We start from the raw sequence: 23,510 nt of genomic DNA, 5'->3' as shown, positions 1-23,510 counted from the left end.
TTGCTGCTCAACTTGATGCTGGTTATAGACTGTCCATTCAGAACCACAATCAAAAAGTGACGCAAAACAGGTACGTGCTCAATATAATTATCAATTGCATTCGGTTTTGTGGCGCCTTCGAACTGGCTTTAAGAGGGCATGATGAAACAGACTCTTCTTCAAATCCTGGCGTATTTCGTGGATTAATTAATTTTAGTGCTGAACTTGACAACGCTCTCAAAAGTCATTTAGAAAGCGCAACAGTTTTTAAGGGTACCTCAAAAATTATACAAAATGAGCTTCTCCACTGCATGCTTGAAGTATGCCATGAAGAAATCGCTCAGGAAATAAGAGAGGCGGAATTTTTATCTGTCATAGCAGATGAAACAAGTGACGTAGCTAACGTATTTCAAATGGTGATTGTCTACAGGTACATTGTCAATGGCAAACCAGTGGAACGATTTTGGAACTTCGTCACTCCCTCTAAACACGACGCTCGAACTTTGGCTTCTTGTATTATTGAAGAAGTTGGTCTCCACGTGGTAAATAATAAAGAGAAGTTGATATCACAAACATACGACGGTGCTGCAGTAATGAGTGGTTCTTCTGGTGGTGTACAGGCTATTGTGAAAAAAGATTATCCAAGTGCTGCTTACGTTCACTGCCATGCTCATCAACTCAATTTGATTATGTTAAATGCAGCGTCGACTAATAGAAACGTCAAGATTTTCTTTGCAAATCTACAGGGTATTTGTACTTTCTTTTCAAATTCTCCACAGCGGACATCTATATTGGACGACATAGTAAGAAAGCGGTTGCCACGATCTGTTCCAACGAGATGGAATTTTAATTTGCGGAGTGTGAACACTATTTATGAATATAGAGAAGAGCTGATTAGGTGCTTCGAAACAATCCAAACTACAGACTTGAATAATAGTACCATCGACCAAGCATCCCGTCATATTGAAACTTTACAAAGGGAAAGTTTCAACTTTTGGCTGTCATTTTTTCATTCTATAATGCCTCACGTCGACATCTTATACAATCAATTGCAGAAACGAGACATTGATGCTGTTTACGTCAGAGAGATTCTCCAGTCTTTTGAGCGAAAGATATTGGAAGTCCGAGAGAATATTGGTGACGTTGAATGTGAACCACCTGAGAAAAGGAGAAAATACATTTCCGCGTGGAAAAGAGAAGCGAAAGAGGTGTGTGATGTTATTGTTTGCCAAGCCAAAAACAGATTTAGCTTCAGTGGACACCTTACTGCAGCCTCTCTGGTTGCCCCCAACAACTTTTTGAAGTACAACACACATTTCCCTGACGAACAGTTACAAGCGACATGTGACGCGTATCCTTGCTTGGATCTGAAAAAACTTCGAACGGAACTTGGTGTAATTTACGGTATGCAAGAGTTCAGAGCAATGTCTGGTGCTCTCTGTTTATTAGATTTCATTTGCGAAAATAATTTGTCATCAACGTTTAGTGAATGTGAAAAACTTCTAAAAATTATCGTTACAATTCCAATGACAACATCAGAAGCAGAACGTTGCTTTAGCACATTGAAACGTGTGAAAACATTTCTGAGAAATTCGATGTCTCAGGAACGGTTATCTGCTCTTGCAATGCTATCAATTGAAAGAGACTTTATTATGGGAATCAAGGACTTTAATAACAAAGTTATTGAAAAGTTTGCCAGAAGCAAATAAAGAAGAATGGATTTTCTCTACAAGTAGGGTAAATATTTTTATTTTCTTTACACTAAATTTTCTATTTATTAATTGAGAAATACTTAGTACTTTTCTCATTACTAAATCTTTGGGTCATGAATCGCCACTAACCTATAGCCTGTGCTCTATTACTATTATTTATAATAATATTAATAATAATGAAAAATACGAGGTCATGAGTGGTCCAAAAGTAGGTATACAGTACCGTACTGATCAGCTCATTGCATTTAATATCATTTCTTATTGTTATCCATCAGATAGACTTAGTTTCTTTATTATTTGTTCTTAATGTATTTTACTTATATCTTAAGCTCAGAAGAGCCGGAGCAAATAAACCCATAAACTAGAATGTTATACTTGATCAATGCAGGGGTATATACATACTTTTGGGCCACCCTGTATTGTGCACCACCTAAAATTCAAAGCACGAGCCGCCACTGATATATATATATATATATATATATATATATATATATATATATATATATATATATATATATATATATATATATATATAAAATATGTATGTATGTTTGTGTGTATTCAAGGTGAATGTTTCCATCTTTGTTGTTCATGATTTTACTCTTTGGAAAACAGTTAAAATATAAGAATTTAGTACCTCAAACAACTAGGATTCATTAATGCAATTGATTTCTAATATAAGTAAATAGTTACTTAATCATTGCGTTTAAAATATGTGTAGCTGGTTGACTTAAGTGGAAGCAAACACACTTTTACAGGTAAAGAAAATAACTTATAGGTTCATGCCTCTACTTGAAGAGGATCTTTCTATTCGTGTGGGCAGCAGCAAACATATCCACAACTTGTTAAAGATCTAACGATTTAGCAATTTTCTTCTCAATATAAAGTAACACTAAGTTTTTCAACCTATCATGAGGCATTGAATTGCGTATACAAGTCTTTAATCTTTTGAAAGAAGAGAATGACCTTTCACATGTAGCACTAGAAACTGATATAATCACAGAGATGATACCTAGCTTGTAGGTTTCTAGGAATGCGTTTTTGTAGACACAAAGAAGATCAACGAAATTCGTTAAGGAATCAGCTTTGATTTTCTTCTCGTCTTCATACAACTTACCGTAATTGTTAGAGCAACCCACATTATGCTTTATTTCTTGTTTAATTATGCTTTTTTTTAATTATGCTTTATTGTTAATTTCAATGATTATTTTACATTAATCGTGCATAATGTATAATATTTATTATACATTAAATATTCTAAATATCTTGATCTATTTATTGATATTTTTTTGCAACTAGTTTCTCTCATATTTAATGAACTTTCTACTTAATTCATTGTAAAGAGATGTGCTTTGTTCGAATATTTTTTTTCTATCACTTCTATATACAGAAAGGGAAAGTAAAGGACACCACCAAAAAGTACAGAAAGTGCTTAAGTTCAAAAAGTAAACATAACAATATAGTATGGAGTTCTTGCATACTATTCATTGTTGGCGGAAAAATTTCTTCTTTTACTTTCTTTTCTCCACATCAAAGGATTACACCGAAAAGTTTACAGAAATGAAAATAAGCTTTTCATTGTTGCATTGTTATGTTCTCAATGATTTTGCATTGTAAATATTGGTTTTTAAAAATATTAACACAGTATGTTAAACTTTCAGTTAAAGAGAATTTTCCAAGAATTGTGCTATATATTTTAAATTATGCTTTATGCTTTATTTTCTAAAATTATGCTTTTAAAACTAGTTTCTTCTGGACCCTTAGACAATCACAATCATGTTCAAGGTACCAACCATATGTGTAAATTGCTGTTATGCTTTATATGCTTTTTATGCTTTTGGGTTGCTCTGTTAATTGTGTTTCTGAGGATTTTGAGTTCTCGCTTTAATGTTTGCAGATAACTGCATAATGCTGGGTTATAGGCTCGACAATGTAATTTTAAAAAGTTTTTACTTTTTGGATGTAGAGTGGTGATTGATCTGATGATTTTGCAACATGATACAAAGCGGTTTTCCATATCAGTGATTGTCTATCAATAGTAGGGAGAAAAATGTCTCTTGATAGATATATCTTTAGAAAATTCGTTTTCTGCATCCAATGAAGGAAAAAATTCATCCAAAATGAATTTGTGATATTTTGATGGCGGATGTCTAGTTCGTTTCCACGAGAAACCCCTATATTCTATTTGTTTCCGGCTCTGGAATTCGAGACCATTTTCTTTGCACATCTCCAAACATTCTTGATAAATTTGTTCGAATATTGTTCGTTGAGAATCATATTCCCCAGACCTCATCTTGGACAACGTTTGAACTAGTTTATTTACAAGGATCAAACCTTCTGACATGTCTGCATCTACTTAAGATAAGGCGAAACTCAAAGTTATAGCATGGCACCAGTAATCTTAATTTTAGCAGCCCGAAAACATTCCCTCGTGTACAGACCACACTAATGGAATGATGGAGGTAAATAAATATCAGAAGTTCCAGATTTGTTTTAATACCAAATAATATAATGTGTTGAAATCAGATTTTATGAGAAAAAGGAATAAATGGATATAATTTGTAAAAAAAAAAAAAAGTGATAATGCTTAAGTGAATTATAAGAAAAAGCCTTGAAAATTGATCAAGAGGAACCATTAATATGTTTTTCCTTTGTTATAATAACTTGTCCTAAGGGACAACGGTGATAGAAACTAATGAGACTTTATAATTGCAAAAAAAAAATCATAATGCACTTAATTTGAAATTAAAGATTGATAACATTTGGTAATATAATGGGGATTCAGGCTGGCACAGGGGGAGAGTGAAAACGGAGGCAACAGAGACTTTTTTTTAGCCATGTGCAAAGAGATTAACCTTGGACTTCGGGTGAGAGGTTACCATATACTCATGTGAGTTTCAATTGCTACCACTTGTAAAAGTTAGCTAAGAAAGACAGTCTGAGCATAGTTTTAGTTTCCTAGCGTAATTAGTTTTTGTGACAAGTAACTCGTATATGCAAATAGCATCGTTAATATAATCTTGTATGTTAGAATTGTCTTTGTGTAAATAAAATTGTAATTAAGCATTTCGAGGTAAAACAGGTTCTTTTACTTAACTTTTACAAAGAAAAGATTAGAACTTACCTTCTATGCACAGATACGACAGCGTGGGATACTGTCGGTCAGTAAATAATATAATCTGAAGTCATCTACCATACGTAACTAAATATAATTGATTAATCATTTTTATTAATCAGTAAATAGTTGTTTGGTAGATAAACTCATAATAATAATAATAATAATAATAATAATAATAATAATAATAATAATAATAATAATAATAATAATAATACCAAATTAATGGATGCTATGCATTTGTTCTATGTCGCCATAATCAATGGAAATCAATTACTTAGTGTACGAAGACTTTTTTCGTCCAACATAACTGTAATGTTTTACTGCATTGCATGTTATTTATAAGTATGCATATCATATTTTAGTATGACTTTCAACATTGAAGCGAATGAGAATGCCGACTGATTTTCTATTTTTCTGGTTGTTTGTCAAAAGGAGATAACTAGATAATGGACAGACGTTAAAATGAATGTCCAGGTGGCGAGGTCAATGCAAGCATCCCACAGATTTCCGTGAATTAGATCTTTCCGTACTACAAACTAAAACGAGTGGAGCTATTTTATTCGGAACGCAACGGTATTCTGCAGTTCGTAACTTTGTTGTCGAGAGATGTTTTGGAAGTAGTTTCACTTGTAGCCACTGGCAACTCACCATTTGTCGACCTATAATAGCATCATCTGAGTGGGGGCCACTAGGGGGGCCAAGAATTTGAGCAAGGGGGCCTGGCCCCCCTTGGCCCTCCCTTGGCTCCGCCACTGTTCTGAAATAATAAATAAATAAAAATGAAGCCTATTGTCCTTTCTTGCTCTTTCCATGATATATTTCTATGTTGACAAAATTTTAACTTCCTACCAAATGTGATTCCCAGGTCTTTCATAATGTCTGTTTTTCTCTATTTCCACACCATTGACTTTATATTAGTAACATAATATTGTGTATTAGTTATGTACGTCATAAATTTTGTTTTCCTTGTGTTGTTTTGAAGTAAATTATTTTTGCATACATATTTCTTGTACAGAAGTCTTTCTGTAGCAAATATTTGTCATACTCGTAATTAACTACTTTTACTCGTTATCATTATTAATAATAATTTTAGTGTTACTAACATAGTTGTTACCGTTGGAATTAAATACGTTTATATTGGTATTGTGCAACTACTTACTACTGAAATGCTTTATCGAATATTTAAGTCTGTAGTTTGTAGCAGGGTGGCCATAGAAGTTAATGCCTTATAGCCCATAGTGCGTCACTGAAATTTTAGAAGATCTTTGAAAAGCAACTGAATTGAAATTAATGAGAAAGATATATCTAAAATAAATTTATTTAATACAAGAACATTACGTTTAATCAATTCCGCAACCATTGTTGAGGAAGGGATGTATTAAAGAACGAACCATTGAAATAGTCCAGATGCAATAGCTGAGTTTTTTTTTATAAATATATATATATATAAATGAAAGTATACTAGAATGTAACTAACTAGACTAGAAATGAAAGAATGTAACTATATATATATAAATGAAAGTAACTATATTTGTAACTTAACAACACTTAAACCACCAGACTGATCTCGACAAAAACTTTCAACATAGATGAGGTTCGGGCCTGAAATGGTTTTATCATTTCACTTTGAAGGTGCAACTTGGAGGAAGGAAGTGTGGATATATATTAAAAATTATCGATCTTAATGTCGAACCCATAGTTTTCGGGGTTGCTGAGATGAGCACTGACATTTCCGATGAAGCTTAAATTCTAATTCAGCACTGCAACTTGGGGGAAGGAGAGGAAGATGTATAAAATGATCGAAAATGACCGCTATAAGTGTCGAATCCATAGTTTTTGCGGTCGCTGAGGTGAACAGTTACACTTTCGATGCCGTTTAAATTCAAATTTACTCCCACAAATTTAGGAAGGTACATAAAAATGATGCAAGATAATTGATATTAGTGTGAATCCATAGTTTTTGGGGTCGCTGACGTGAACAGTGACACTTTCGATGCCGTTTAAATTCAAATTTACTCCCGCAAATTGAGGGAGGTATATAAAAATGATGAAAAATAATCGATATTAGTGTGGATCCATAGTTTTCGAGGTTGCTAATGTGAACAGTGACACTTTCGATGTCGTTTAAAAAAATTAAATTTATCCCCGCAAATTGAGGGAGGGGGAGGTATATTAAAATGATGCACAATAATCGATATCAGTGCGAATCCATAGTTTCCACGGCCACTGAGATGAACAGTAACATTTCTGATGCAGTTTAAATCCAAATTCAGCCCCCATTAATACTCCTAAAGGGAGAAGATGACATGTAATAGTAAGTGAAAATGACTGATACTAGTGTCAAACTCATAGTTTTGGGGTCCCTAAGTTTACTGGTGACAGTTTTGATGCTCCTTATACCGAAAATGAAACTATTCTCCCCGTGTGAAGAACGGGTATTCTGCTAGTCTTTAAGAATAACGAACGGAAGTTTCACATGTTAAATTCTTTAATATATTTGTTGCTGCTCAAATTTACGCACTTATGCGGTGTATGTGTGTATATGTAAAGAAAATCCTCTCTCTTTCTGAGTTCTTCGAACAATATACAAATAATAAAGAGGTATTTATATCAGAAAACTAAAAAGTAAAATTAAAAGATGTTGCTTTAACTATTTTTCCTGCTAGTGAAATATGTTGTATGTATAGATGCTGCAGACACGTTACAGCAAATAAAATTAGCATCAGGCGAATAAATAGTTTTTAAATTACATTATCCAGGATTTGACAATATTTCCGAACAAAAGATTTTTTTCTAATGGGTTCAAAATTTACAAAAATTTACACAGGACAAGGAAGATACGTGTCCCCATCCTGTTATTTTAACACTTCCCTGCCATAAAACGGTAACTTTATAAGATTACTTAAGATAATTTAAATGCGTCTATATTATTTAATCTAACTTCGATTATATTTCAGTATTTTTTTGTAGCCATAACTCCATTCTATCACGGTGCTAACTTTAATGGAATGGTGTAAATATATTTATTACCATAAAATTTCCCTATTCTAATACAAGAAACATAACTACTCAATGATCTTAACTGTAAAGTAGTAAATATAAAATAGTTTTCATTTTAAAGGAATAATGTGTGAAACATTCGAAAATTTCAATTTTCACCAATCTTTTCGTTTTTTTTTTCAGGTTGGGGAAAAACGGTAAAACACTGTTTTTTTACCCAAAATTTCCGTTTTTTTTTCTAGACCTTTGCAGCACTAGTCGCACATCTTGTGAACATTCATCAGACACGAAGACACATGATTCATCACTAAAACTCCTATTCTCCAATCATCAACAGTTCAATGTTCTTTGCCTCGTGCCCATTCGAGGCGCTTCTTTGCAATGATTGGAGTAATTTTTGCTTTCTTTCTTGGCCTGAGTGCTTTTATTCCCTTAATACAAAGAACCCTTCGAACATTTTCAAGCGAAATGTCTACAACATACTCAGCCATTTTTATGCTTAAGTCTCTAGAAGTTGCGTTTCTGTTTCCCAGAGCCAATCTTTTTTAGTTTTTTGATACCTCTTAGTGATAGATTTGGATCTCACCCACACTTCCAAAGCCTATTTTGCTGACACATTTGCTTCTTGCTCATCGCAACGGAGATTTTACTCACAGATTTTTGCCCTACCCCTACTCTAATAGCAATTTGTCGTGTATATCTTCCTTTCACCAGAAGTGTTTTGACAACTTCCACTTTACGGGAAGAAAGGTCTCTGGCTTTTCAAATTATGCCGCGATTACAGGACTTCATAGAATAAAAGATTAATACACAAAACACGTCAAGATCACTTCGAACTGACCCATACGAACTGTTGAACGCTTTGAATGTCGTAACCGCTTACGACACAATACTTCAGATTGTAACTTGTTGTTCGAAATCACAACAGCTGTCTAAGCTGAAATACCACTTTCAGAACTCTCTTCTCTCTACTAATACCATCTGCTGTTCAACGGTGATCACCACTTCAAATCTACAGTAAACAAATGAAGAATCCTATATTGGTGGTTTAAACAATTAAATTACATGTTCAAGAACTCCAAAATTAGGACTGCAACATCAATTTCGCATTTTTCGAGAGTGAGTCTAATAATTTGAACACGTCTGTACAACTGTCTTACGTGTTTTATTGAGTTTTCAGTATTTTAAACAGGTTACTTGTAAAGCATTATTGGCAGGTCAGTTACTACAACTGAGAAGCTTCCATGCTCCACGGTCTTCTGCTAACCTCTTTCTCTTCAGGTACGATTTTTCTGTTTTGATATCGTCCATCAATTGTAGTCTTCTTCGCCTCTCCCTCTGTCAAAGATGTGTGACAGTTGTAGAAAATAATAATCATCCTTCTATTAGGCTGCGCCTATGATTCTGTCCCTTCATTTTAGTTCATTTTGTAAGAATTTTCAAGGTCTTATCCTCTTGGATTTTGTCTTCCATTCATAATCATCTGTTTAGTAATTCTAACGAAGTCTGTAAGAAGAATAACCATATCTTCAAGTTTCATCATAAATTTTAGATGTTATTCTACTTGTTCTTTTCGGAAAAATGACTAGGATACAGTTGTCATTAGCAGTGTTATTCACATCACTTTAGTACAAATGAATGTAATTTTTTAACACCTGCAGGGAAATGGAAAATCGATTGATTCAGTTGCAGGAAGGCCGTCTGACATTGTGACTTAAACGAACATAAAACATACCTAATGCGGCCTAATATCAAGTCATTTCACATCAAAATTTTATTCAATTTTCCAGAAGTTCATTTCCAACATGCTAAGGCTCTCAGTACGCAAAATGTATCACAGTTCACATCATCAAGAGATGTTTGGCCACATATTAAGTAAGCAATGCAAGAGAACGCATAAGGAGTACCTTAAGAAAGAGTCTTACTCCTGTACATCACAACTTCTTTTTCGGCATCACCTTATTATTGTCTTATCACGGCTTATTTGTCTTCTATACATAAATCTATACTATATGCGATAACACTTCTATTCTCATATTTATATTGCCAATGTACAAGCTTCTAAATAGCACCAATTCTAAATATCAATATAACACTTTCAAATACTTGTATGTTTTTTATAGAGTTCCAACCAAATCAAAAGGTCAGATAATCGGGGATAAGGGCCGTTTTATGCACCCTCTTGGATTATTTGTTTAATGTATGGCCAAACATATCTTGGAGATGTGAAATGTGATACCTTTTTACTGTTAACCTTAGCATGTTGGGCATGGATTACTGGAAAACAGAAAAAAATTGTTTTGAAATGACTTTATATTAGACCGAATTAAATTTGATTTATGTTTGTTTCAGTTACAATGTCAAACGACTTTCTTGCAACTGAGTCAATCAATTTTCCATTTCTCTGCAGATATTTAAAGAAATCACATTCATTTTTTCTAAAATAGATGTGATAATACTGCTAATAGCAAAACTGTATCTGCTCATTTTTTCGAGAAGAACAAGTAGAATAACATTTAAAATTTATGATGAAATCTGAAAGAATAGTTATTCTTCTTACAGAATCTCTTGCAATTAAGAAGAAAAACATTCCTAGGAGAAATCTCTCCCTGTAAAGAATTCGCATCTTCAAAGATTAAGCAGAACGGGAATTCCCGTTCTGCCTAAAAATAAGAATATTTATAATATTTTTTACAAAGTGCTAGAGGGCCCTTAGGCAGAACAGAAAGACACCGAGTTCATAAGGAAAAGACCTCTCGCTTTCCTCTTCGGAGAAATTGACAGAAGAGTAACCTAAGAATATACTGCATATTATGAGGGGATTCCAAATAGTAAATAGCTTTCCAAAGTGAATAGCTTTCATGTAGAGTACGGTTCACTAGATGCTCTGCTTCTGTGATGTGTACATTCGATGTTCTTTGGAAAAGAAAGGAAAAAAAAAATAGAAAACATAGAAACATCAATTTAAACACAGAAGCATTACTTATTTGTTAGAAAACTGTTCATACTGTACTTATACATTTCACATTGAATTGAAGTATTGATAGCAACGAGAGTAAATTATTCATTTTATTAAATGATTTCTCATAACAAGGTAAAAGGACTGTCTAATATTTCACGGCTTTTGTGAACCATTACTAGGTTAATAGAGTAGCGAAGAGGTTTAAGGCATAATGCTTGCAATTTTACGGACGTAGATTCGAGTCCCTATTACGGTAGAAACTCTCCTTTTCTTTATATAATGGAGCAATTTTCTACAACTTACGAATTATTCATTGATAAAACGCAAAATCAGCAAAAGTATCGGAGATGATAGAATACGAAGGTAAAACGAAACACATGGTTATTTCATGACGGCAGTCTTGCACCAAACGAGCTTCGAAAACAACACTTTCCATTGCTTGATGTGAAGTTCAGTAATACATTCGATTCAAGCAGAGTGTGGGCAATTACTGTAATTGTTTAAAAAATAATTTCTTTTCTTTGCGTTCTTAGGAACATCGTTTTGTAGACTATAAACACTTTTTTTATTTCTTCATACAAACTATATAATAAATGTCATATTTTTTGCTACTGGTACTCATGGAATTAAAAGAAGAAAATACTCCCATTTCCATCTTAGTGGCAACATTTATGTAATTGTTGGTGGTGAATAACTACATTCAGTGCTCGAAATGCGATAGGTGTCAGGAATTCAAATTGTTAATTTATTTTAACGTTTTCGACTGTTACTGACATTTAAAGTCTTCCTAAGATAAAGTTACTTAATTTAATGTTGCCACGAGATGAGGCGAGAGAATGTTGTAGGCTATCTCCTGTGGTATGATGCAAATGCCATCTCGTCTCGAAACAATCTTTGTCTCATATGAAAGTCTCCACTCTTACACTGAGAAAAAAAACATTCTCCGGACAGCGGTATATTGTACAAATATACGGAATCCTCTTGCTTACTAAAGAAATCAGTGCGGAGCATACGTTATCCATATGCTACATACGCACTGCCCTTAGATGTTACATCATGCCATTGCACGATGTCTGACATCTGTTTTCCTTATATTACATACATATATGTATGTTACATTCGTCAGCTATATGTTTTGTACGTCCATTTGTATGTGAGATCCTGACCGCCTATATTGTTTCATACGGAAAGTACATATAGATGGAACATTTATACAGAAAGTATTATAAAACATGCGTTTTCAGTTATACGTCCGCTGTACGTTAAGTCTAAAAACTACAGGAATTACGCATGTAACCTACCTTTTTAAGCACGCCACATACATTTTTTTCTCAGTGTAAGACTCTTGATGATAATCTTTGATAGGCGGCCAGCAAGATGGAGAAAATTCCACTTTGATGGTCACCTGGCAATACATTCGGTCGTACACAAAACCCACTCAGAAGCTTTCATGTCTAGAACAAAAGTCCACTAGATACATATTTTATGATTAAACATTAAATACACACTCTATGTACGAGTAAAAGCGTAAAAATGAAATGAAATCTTTGAGTTTTACGTCCCAAGGTTATGCTGGATAGGCTAAAGGAGATGGTGATGATGAGAAATGAAGGAAATGAAGTAAGTTGGGGGAAACAGAAGAACCCCGAGGAAACGCACGCACACGGTGTTTGTCCACCACAAAGTTCACATGGCAGGAGTCGAGATCGAACCCGGGCCTTATGCACCAGAGGTGAATTCTCTATCACTGAGCCGCCGAAGCCCCATGTATAAGCGGAAAAAATAAACAAATGTAACGATCACCTACGATCAGGACAGTATACACTGTGAGAATGAAAAAAAAATTCTAATATTAAACAAAATAAAGCTGTGTTTTCTTACAAGTTAACAAGAAACCGTTGGAAAAGTTTCCGTGGCTGCATTAAGACACGGAACACAAACTAAAAATTAACTTCCCAAGTAAAATTTAGCTACAGAAAGTAGTTCGTCACCTGAAAAACCAAGAACAGTAAGGAGTATTTAAACTTCGGGTTTTGAGGTCACGGAGGTCCTTCTCGGAAGGTAGGCCAAGGTCTTGCACGTTTGCCGAGGAGTTCTTGATTAACAGGCTGCCTCGATTTCGGAAGAGAGAGGCCCAGAGTTCAATTCAGTTTTATTCAGCTCCATAAGCCACGCAAAGAGGTTTGCTGTGGGCTGCGATGGTTGCCTACCTCAGAGGTCCTGAGACCCATACTGTTCTATATAGCCACGCAAAGAGGTTTGCTGTTGGCTACCACTGATGCTGTCTTTAGAGGTCAAAAGTTCGATCCCGACTACGTAGCCACACAAAGAGGTTTGTAGTGGGCTCAAACCTGATCGCTACTCTAGGCTCGGAAGAGGAAGACGTGATGCATCTAGTGAATTGTAGTGCCTATAATTAGTGTGCAATTAAAACAGTTATTGTGGGATATGAAAAGAACACGAGAAGCTGACTTCCAATACGAGGCTGAAATGTGTAAGTAGCCAGTAATGAAATTTAATGCATAAATGATAGATTCACTCTTAAACGGTTCTAAGCGATATAGCCCAAGGCTTATCTTATGCCTGGCGTGTTATTTCAAATCATTTTGCTAATATGATAATCTTTGTAAGTCAAACAAAATATATATTATTTTAAACTCTGTTAAACTAACTTTTGTGACACACGGAGTTTGACCCTGGTTTAGCAGATACGCAGTAGTGACCAACAGATTCCCTTTTGTTGTATGTATAACTTATGTAAATAAACAATCATTATCATTATATATTTTCTCTCTTATTCCATTTTGCAATTGTTAAATAAGATTAACAAAAGGTTGTAAGAACTAATAGCGTTATATTAACAAAGGTTCACCAAGTAGTTTATAAAATAATTTCGTCCTTATTTGAAATGGAATTGCAGGGGCTTATCGCCCAGCCTTGTTAGGAAGAAGAAGCATATATACAGTTTATTGCAATGCAGATAGCATACCCTATAGGGAAATTAAATTATAGGTCACACTCTATCACTGTACTACCACACCAAACTAGTAATATTCCAAGACAAGAACCATTGTATTGTTCTACAAATAACACTAGACTAGCAAGTGATAACACAATACGTGTACAGAAACCAATACATAGTCATTCAGAGAGTAGCCAGCAAGTTATTCTAGAGGCCTTGATTTTTACAAACTAAAAACAAATAAAAAGTTTCTTTCAAGATTATGAAAGAATTAATAACACATAGATACATACGTATTTCAGATGTACATATTATTATTATTATTATTATTATTATTATTATTATTATAGTAGTAGTAGTAGTAGTAGTAGTAGTAGTAGTAGTAGTAGTACTATCCTTCCTTAATTTATTTACATATTTTCTGAGTAAGCAATGGGGAATCCGAACATTAAAAAAGTGCTCCCTTTGCTCTTTCCCTTTTATGTTTTCAATTTTCAGTTTTTTTAACAGGAAAGTTTATATGCCAAGTTTCATTTTACTAGCTTCAGAAACTTGCGAGATACACTACCCTTTAAAAAGATCTTGCCCCACTCTTTTTACAATACTTATTTCCAAAAATTCTTTCTTATGTCCTGCTTTCATAAGAAAATTATATTTTATAATTAAAATTTAACGACTCTACTTGTAGTAGTATGCCCAAAAAATCACTCATCTTTACTCTTTTATATAAGAGTACAGAAGATAAATACAGTCAAACAAATGGACTTCCATGAACAGTTTTTGATTTCTTATAACTATCTTATTCATACATTTCCCGCAAGCTGTGGTTTTAAATTTACGCTTTGTCAAGGTTCAGGTTTCAAAAAGGAACTAACTGGAAATATAATATTATTATGTATTTATGTACAGGTGTAATATGTATAAATTTATTGTCTTATTGAAGCTTTCGTAATCTGGAAATAAACTTTTGATTTGCTTTTAATATATAAAAAGCCTGCTCCCCTAGAAAAATTTGCAGGCCACACCCCTAAATGACTATGTAGTAATTTCTGCAAAAATGGCACAGGACCTAAAATTTAGGCCTAGTGCCTATATTTTTAGAACTTGTGCCGTTTAAGACTTATGACTATCACCCACTGTATTGCATAATAAACGTTCTTTGTTCAATTTTAAATTTACTGCGTTCTTTATGTATACAGTTGGTATTTAATGTTTACTCGTGAAATGTCTAGTGAGCTTTTGTCCTAATTAAGTAAACTTTGGTGGATTTTTGTCCTACTCTTATTAAAATACGCTCCGCATAGTATATATTACAATTCTAAATGTTTGCTTGGTTTCAGAAGTCTGGTAAAATATGCTTTTTAAACATTTTTTTATTTTTTATTTATTTATTTTTGTTTTAGGAATTTGCCTTTGGATTCTCGTATCTCCATTCGAAAGAAACTAATTTCTTAACTAATTATGTAATTAATTCTTAGAATGAAATAGGTTGTATTATGTAACTCGTGTATAAGTGTAGAACAGATAGTGATAATAATAATCTTAGTAGTACAAATATAGCTGTTACTGTTGGAATTAGCTACGTTCGTAACATTATTGCCAACTAGTTGCTGCATCGTCCCAATTTCGTGTGGTGGTGGCGAATTTCAGAACTAAAGCAAGTGAATGAAAAAGGCATAAGACCTAAACGGCACAAGTCCTAAAAGGCAGAAGTCCTAAACGCCAGAAGTCCTAAAAATCATATCGCGGCAGAAGTCCTAAACGGCAGAAGTCCTAAACTGCAGAAGTCGTAAACGGCAGAAGTCCTAAACTGCAGAAGTCCTAAAATTTAGGACTAGTGCCTATATTTTTAGGACTTCTGCCGTTTAGGACTTCTGGATGTCACCCACATTATATTGTATATAGGGAAAGCAATTAGAAAGCAATCTTTTTTTCTCAGTTCGTTTATTTCAAAAGATTACGATGAGCACTTTATGTTTCTAGGGAAGTAATTGAATCCTTCTGCTCCACCTTGCTGAAAACGAAATACAAAATTATGAATTTGAAGTATAAAGCTTTTCTATATTTTTCGCCTATTTATAAAAGTATCAGCGTAGGTAGATCAAGTTTTTGCTGGAGTCTTGGTATTCTTACACATTTAGTCTTGGTTTTAGTCCTGCATATGCATCCTCGGTTCAGGAGCGTAACAACATTAGGGCGACCGGGGTGATGCCCCCGTCTAAAGGCGATCACGGTGCCCGCAGGTACGGTCGTAAACAAATGGAAGTCGTAATTACGTGACCTACATTTTAATGGTGACGTGCAGTTTCTCACGGTGCAATTTCACACGGTCCTGTTTATCGGATTAATCATTCTGCAGGTGTCGTGCACTTTCACATGGTCCACCTGTCAATCATTTGTTTCATCTTGAAAACGCTTTCACTATAGGAGGAGGGAGGACACAGAACAGCTGTCAACTAAGAATTGCAATTAATACTACAGGACGAGAGCGTAGGAAATGTTTCACTCTCACAAAAATAATAATCAAAATAACCGGAAATTAAAATAACTTAAGAACAAGACAGAAGAAAAGATAAGCAAACCAAAGTTATATTAAGGAAGGAGAGAAAATAATAACATAAACAATATGAAATTGAAATAAATAGGAAAAATAATAATACAAATTATTGCAAATTGAAATAGATGAAAGCAAAAAAGAATAGCAAATGAAAATAAATAAGAACAGAAAAGGAACATAAAAATTGTAGTCATTAGAAATAGAAGATAGAACAATCACAAATTAAAATAAATAAATAATAAAATAAGCAGCACATCAGAGAATTCAGCCAGGAAGTTCAAAAATCGAAAAAAAAATGTGCCCGCCCCAAAGCATAGAAAAACGTTGTTAGTTGTGAAACACAAAAAATTATATCTATACTTCAAGGCGATTTGAAGACGAACCTTGTCTTGATATTTTCCGAGCGAACAGCACATCGTTAATCCATTTTGTACAATTAATAGTTCATTATTCCAGCTTTTGGAGATGGGTAGGAGCAAGTTCGAGCGAGTTCTTTTGAAACTCGACTCGACTCGAAACAGACATCTTTAAGCTTGAGTAGAGAACTCGGCTCGGATAATTTCCTCCAACTCGATCCGAATTCAGGTTAAGTTTCGAGTCGAGTTGAGCCAAATCGAACCAAATCCTGTGTGTAATTTCAAGTACTTTCTTCAGGTATCCTACATATACAATATAATTATTATCAATGATATTACTACTGCTAGAACTTATTATTATTATTATTATTATTATTATTATTATTATTATTATTATTATTATTATTATTATTATTAACAACACAGCATATAAAGAGGAAAGACATGTGGTTTATATCTGAAAACCAAAAACCGAGGCGAGTCTAGGAGACTATGACACCGTTTACGAGGTTCTCGGCTTGAGTTCCGGAGAAGCAAGTATTCGGGTTCGAGCCAAAAATCGTTAAAAGTTATAGGGCATCGGGCAAACATGTTAAAAACTGCTCGGCCCGGATTTAGGACTGTCAACTGCTCGGATCACAGCTCATTCACTATCGAGCCGAACCGAGAAGTAGGCCGAGCTTATAACTCATCCAACCGAGCCGGCACGAGCCATGGGCTCAGTTGAGCCGAGTCAAACCGAGCTGATGGACTTATATTTCAACCCAGCCTGCTCAAGCCATCGGCTCAATTGAGGTAGTATTAATTCAATTGTTCGTATTTATTTTAACTTGTGTTTGCTCAATTTCTGTTCTTACTTAGTTGACATTTGTTCTGTCCTCCCTCACCCTATAGTGAAAGAGGTTTCAGGATGAATCACATGATTGACAGGTGGACCGTGTGAGAATGCACCGCACCTGCAGAATGATTAATCCGATAAGGAAGACAGTGCGAAATTGCTCGATAATGAGCACTGTGTGAAACCGCACAGTGCGAAATTGCATAGAATCATTTTAATGGTTTTGGGCGATCACTTCCAACCTTTGCCAATGTAAATTTAATACTATCGTAGAAATTAATAATGGCGTAATTCTGTGTCAAAACCTCTTGCATAATGTGTGGAAGATGGCAACATTGCATCTTTCTTCATCATTTGGCGTTCCACCGATGTATATGTCCAAACAATGTCCAAACAATTTATAAGATAAGAAAATTCCCTACCTATTAGATTAAAACCTATTATTTCCGGCAGCAAAATATCTGAAGGCCTAACCCTCTTTCAAATACAGACCAAATCTTAATAGCCCAAAACACTAAAACTTGCTGACCCAATCACCCCAAACGAAATACTATCCAGCCCAATAAAATTTCCGTCAAGTCCAGTCACTTGGAAGGGCTTGAACTTGGCCCCCAAAACTTCGTGAAGGTCCAACTATTTCAAATACAGCCCAAATCTTGAACTTTGCTACACTGCTAGTCGACACAAAGTATTGCCAATTCTAGTAAACGTATTTGTCTGAAATATCATATTAGTGAAGTTGACCCCGACAAAAGAAGCAGAAAATCACTTTTCAAAGAGTTTAATATCCCATATTGCGGAAACTATAATAGCCCAAACGCTAAAAGTTACTGCCCTAATCAGCCCAAACGAAGTACTATCCAGCCCAATAAAAATCTCGTCTGGCCCAATCACTTGGGGGGCTAACGTGAAGTTGGTCCCTCAAACTTTGTGAGGCTGTAGCTTTGTTTTCAGAGTAGCCCAAACGCTAAACGTTGCTAGCCCAAACAGCCCAAATGAAGTACTTTCTGGCCCAATAAAGATCTCTGTAGCCCAAACTTTTGGGGGGCTAACTTCTCACAGGCTCCTCCAGTTTCACCTTGGCATAAACCGTAATAGATGCAAAAATTGCTTGTAATATGCAGCTTGTAAAGTTTGGTGCGTGGTTTTGAGACATCTGGCTTTCACTATATGTATGTATGTCTTATACAATTGCACGCAATTAGATGATAACACTCTAGGAATAAGTAGATAAGAAGTTTTACGCTATTTGCATGGAATTTTCCCAATAAAATACTGTATTTATAGACATAACTTTTATGCCCTCCTCAGGTTAACTTTTACTGGCAAAGTATTTAGAAAATACATTCTTAAAAATACTATGGGCTTATCTTGTCAAAAGAAAGTACAATATATGTGTAATTTATTTCTAGTGGGATCTCTATTGTAAAGCTAGAGCCTCTCACGTTTTCTAGCTACATATCCTTATTTCTTTTTGCGAGTTAACAGACTTTACCTGAATATTAAAAAACAAATGTATTGCTAATCTACACCGATATTTATCCGCTTTTCTATATCACTTTATAACTACTTGCAAGTTAACAGACTTTATCTGAAAATTTAAAAAAGAACTGTATTCCTAATCTACACCGTTATTATTCCGCCTATGCAATAACAAAGTTCAGATCATTTATTTCTTTTTTCTTTTTTTTATAGAATACGTTGTATCCATGCAGTTGCTGCTTCGATGTTAATTCTTTATCATAGTAGAATTGATCTTCGGAGTTCAACTTTCAACATTTTTTGACAAAATTTTAGCCTCGCTCGAGGTGTGACTAGACCAATCAGCCCTCAGTGTTAACCGAACCTAAGGAATCACTTTGGAAGCTTCATTCGCTGCTCACAAGTAAGGGACCATATGGTTGTCGCGCAAATCAGATGCAGACATACGCCATCTGATTGAACATGAAAAGATATGGAGAACACAGAAATTTAAGGTGCTAAGGGTCATAGGGAGCGGAGCGAGGAAAGAGGAAACATTGAATGTCGGCAAAATTGAAGAATGTCAGGAATAACGGGAAAAGATAATTTCGTGCAAACATGGAAAGAAAGTCAACCAAAAGAAAGAAGCTAAACATAACAAGAGCATCAAGGACGAAGAAAGATCATAATCAGGGTTGCCATCCGGACTGCAGTGTTACCAGCGCTGCTTAACATTGATATGGAAGATATAGCACAGTATAGCAATTCATGCACAAGGAAAAATATTAGTAACACAAAATACAATTGAAAAGACTCTGTACACGTGCGTAAAAAGGTTTAACGTAGTCGTGAGTGAATATTACACCCGCGTGAATACAAATGGAGGAAAATAGAGAACAGTACGCACCATTTGTAGTTTAATTGCAGTTGACGTGAAGATCAGGAATGAATGCGTGGTCAACACACAAACATTTCTCGCAGTGAGCACAGCGGATGAAAGCAAGCTGGTCACACGCGTCTCTGCAGCATTCCTCTGTGAGTCCTTTTTCAAAGCAATATGCGGAAGGTGTTTCAAACTGTCCAGGATGTTCATTGGAGTAGCCACATTTGAAAAAACCAAAGCGTATCATCTTTTGGAAACGCCTAGAGGAAAACTGGTAACGAACAAATGACTGAAGGCGGAGAAAGCCTTCACCACCAACCATGCAAACCACCATGGGTTCATCCAGCCCAGGGACCTTCAGGTCAAAACCTGCCTTCGGGCAGAACACCGATCATCATCATCATCATGGAACGATGCTCCGAAACACTTTCGTTTCTGTGTTATCATGTGTACCCCCTTCACTTTCATGTCTATATTTGTCCTCCCTCATGTACATTATTTACTCACGACTATCGTTAAACCTTTTTACGCACGTGTACAGAGTCTTTTCAATTATCTTTTGTGTTACTAATATTTGTCTTTGTGCATGAATTGCTATACTGTGCTATACCTTCCATATCAATGTTATGCAGCGCTGGTAACACTGCAGTCCGGATGGCAACCCTGATTATGATCTTTCTTCGTCCTTGATGCTCTTGTTATGTTTAGTTTCGCTCTTTTGGTTGACTTTCTTTCCCTGTTTGCAAGAAATTAACTTTTCCGTCATTCCTAACTTTCTTCAATTTTGCCGCCATTCAATGTTTCCTCTTTCCTCGCTCCGCTCCCTATGGCCCTTAGCACCTTAAATTTTTGTGTTCTCCATATCTTTTCATGCTCAATCAGATGGCGTATGTCTGCATCTGATTTGCGCGACAACCATATGGTCCCTTACTTGTCAGTTAAAGGGAAGGTTTAGGAAGGTCTAGGGGACCCCTACGTGGTCGACTATGCATATGACCAGTAGCGGTTTCTGACGTAGGGCTACCGGGCTACAGCACGCTTCCTATGTTTGTATATTTGGGTTAGACTAATTTTAGTTCAAAAAATTTTCATCTCTTCATTTGTTTAAACTGTTTGTTAATTAACAAAATACAGAACTTTCCCATGACGATCTTTTTCGAGCGTGGAGCGCGATTATCAGCGCCTTCAGCAGTGTGAAAGTTGTAGTAACGAACCGAGCGGGCTGTACTGAATGGAGCCCGCCTGAACTATACAAGCCTACTCAACAAATATATCTCTAGCATGGAGCAAAGATCTCAATATGCCTTGTCCACTTTCCTTTTTTTACACCCAGAATAGCTTCTACCGTGCTGAGTTAGGTTGAGCCCGAAGACATTCTGCGCAAGCGCCAAGTATTCCTCTTTCTCGCTTTCTTCTTCTGCTTACTGGCGGCGCTCGCCGCTCGGTTCTCTCTTTTCTCCTTTTTTTATTTTCTTTAATCCTAAAGGTCCGGGAGCCCAGAATTGTCGGGAGCGTATATTAAATCTGCTCTCAAAATCAATCGACAAGTTTTTTTTTTTTCCTGTAGTCTTTCAGGATGTTCTACATGTTTCCTCCTGCTCCCCACAGCGTGTATCTGTTTTAGAAAAAGTTGCTGTACGACGTATTCCAAGTGGGTCAGCTACTCGATGGAATTTCAAGTCACGAACTGTCAATTCCGTCTATGAAAATTAAAATGTTTTGAAAGAGTGCTTTTCAAAACTAGAGAAATCCAACACAGGGAATTCATGTTTTGGTTAGAATTCTTTCACAAAATAATGCCGCATGTGAATATTTTCTATAATCAAATTCAGTGCAGGCCTACCATTAAAGTACAAACAGCACTTAAATATTTCATTGAAGCCATTGAGAAAATTCGGAATGACACAGACAATATTAGGACAAGTGATATGTTTCTTCCAACAGTTGGTGAAAACAAATGTGGGCGGATTATATCTTGCAGAGTACCCAATGCCAAAGAAGTATGTGATCACATTTCTGCGGATGCGCGAAATCGATTTGAGAAAACAAGCCATTTGGATGCCGCCAAACTCCCGAATTCTGCAAATTTTAGTGATTTTTCCGGAACATATTCTGGACACTGTAGTTGAAAGCTACCCAATGTTAGGTCTGCAGTGACTTCGCACTCAGCTTTTGGTTCTGTCAGCTTATCTTTAAAAACAACTTACAGGACAATTTTAGCGAAATAACAACCCTTTTGCAAATATGACCATACCAATGTCCACAGCAGAGCCTGAGAGATGCTTTTCGTCTCTAAAGAGAATTAAGACATTCGTGAGGAATTTCCGTAGGTCAGGAAGGTTAACTGCCCTTGCCATGCTCTCGATAGAAAAAAGTTTGATAAACAACATGCTAGATTTCAACTCCAGGGTGATAGAAAAGTTTGCCAGCATTAAGAAAAGAAGGATGGATATCAACTTCCGCCTTCAGTGGGTATATATATATATATATATATATATATATATATATATATATATATATATATATATATATATATATATATATATATATATTGTAGCACGCTTTGTTAATGACAGTACGAGCCGCCACTGCATATGACCCTGTTGAATTTGCTTCTTGTATGTGTACGTGACTTGCAGTGCATACATATATACACACACACTCTCACATCCTCAAATCAAAGAGTGGCATCATCTCACATACATGTATGTGTATGTGACTTGCATAATGCCAGCCAACATGTTTCTTTTTTAGAAGACAGACAAGTAACCCCGACAGCATTAACCCAACTAAAATCTCCAGCGGAGTGTGTGTGTCTGTATTTTGAAATGTACGATGGAAATAAACTTTCCACGCTAGCATCAGAGAGGAACTGGTTACAGAAACTTCCACCAGATGTCATCCAAAGTCAATCAGTTATAGTTGAAAGAAAGTGTGTAGGATTACTAGTAGTTTCAGGGTTGGAAATTCATGACTACAATTATCGTTCTTAGTTCAGAGCTTCCACTCCAATTGAAAACTAGTAACAATATAGGGTGTATCAGACCACCCGTCTCAGGCATTTTTCTCAGCTCCTAATGCACGTAGACATTTCAAAAAGAAATTGAATTACCAAATCGTATGATAAGAATCAAATGGTGATGCTTCCATATCCAGTGGCGTAGCAGGAATACTACTACAAGGGGTCAACTCCAAAATTTCAAATGGAAAGTGGTATCAATTTCGATATCTTTGGAAGCACTATTGAAAAAGAAACAACTTTTACAGGAAACACTTTTCGTTAAATTATACGGTTTGGCATCTACGTCTGTTATTTGTGGTAGAATTGCTATTATGAGACCACCAGTCCCACGCATTTTTCTCAGCTCGTAATGCACGTAGACATTTTAAAAAAATTGAATTACAAAATCGTATGTGAAGAATCAAATGGTGATGCTTCCATATCCAGTGGCGTAGCGGGAATACTACTACAAGGGGTCAACTCCAAAATTTCAAATGGAAAGTGGTATCAATTTCGATATCTTTGGAAGCACTATTGAAAAAGAAACAACTTTTACAGGAAACACTTTTCGTTAAATTATACGGTTTGGCATCTACGTCTGTTATTTGTGGTAGAATTGCTATTATGAGACCACCAGTCCCACGCATTTTTCTCAGCTCGTAATACACGTAGACATTTCGA

The 23,510-nt window shown here is 35.4% G+C and overlaps 1 protein-coding gene across 1 annotated transcript; it reads left to right on the top strand.

Annotated features, from left to right (window-relative positions):
* Positions 1-290: 290 nt before the first annotated feature.
* On the top strand, positions 291-1,688 carry LOC145692383 (zinc finger MYM-type protein 1-like). The gene has a single exon (XM_081767681.1). It carries the CDS (start codon positions 291-293, stop codon positions 1,686-1,688), a length of 1,398 nt encoding a protein of 465 aa, XP_081623807.1.
* The last annotated feature ends 21,822 nt before the right edge of the window (positions 1,689-23,510 follow it).

The sequence above is a fragment of the Thermobia domestica genome, chromosome 8, assembly GCF_964235325.1.
Source record: "Thermobia domestica chromosome 8, izTheDome1.hap1.1, whole genome shotgun sequence".
In the NCBI taxonomy this organism is placed as follows: domain Eukaryota; kingdom Metazoa; phylum Arthropoda; class Insecta; order Zygentoma; family Lepismatidae; genus Thermobia; species Thermobia domestica.
Note: the sequence above shows the minus strand (reverse complement) of the source record. Positions and strands in the feature narration are given on the sequence as shown.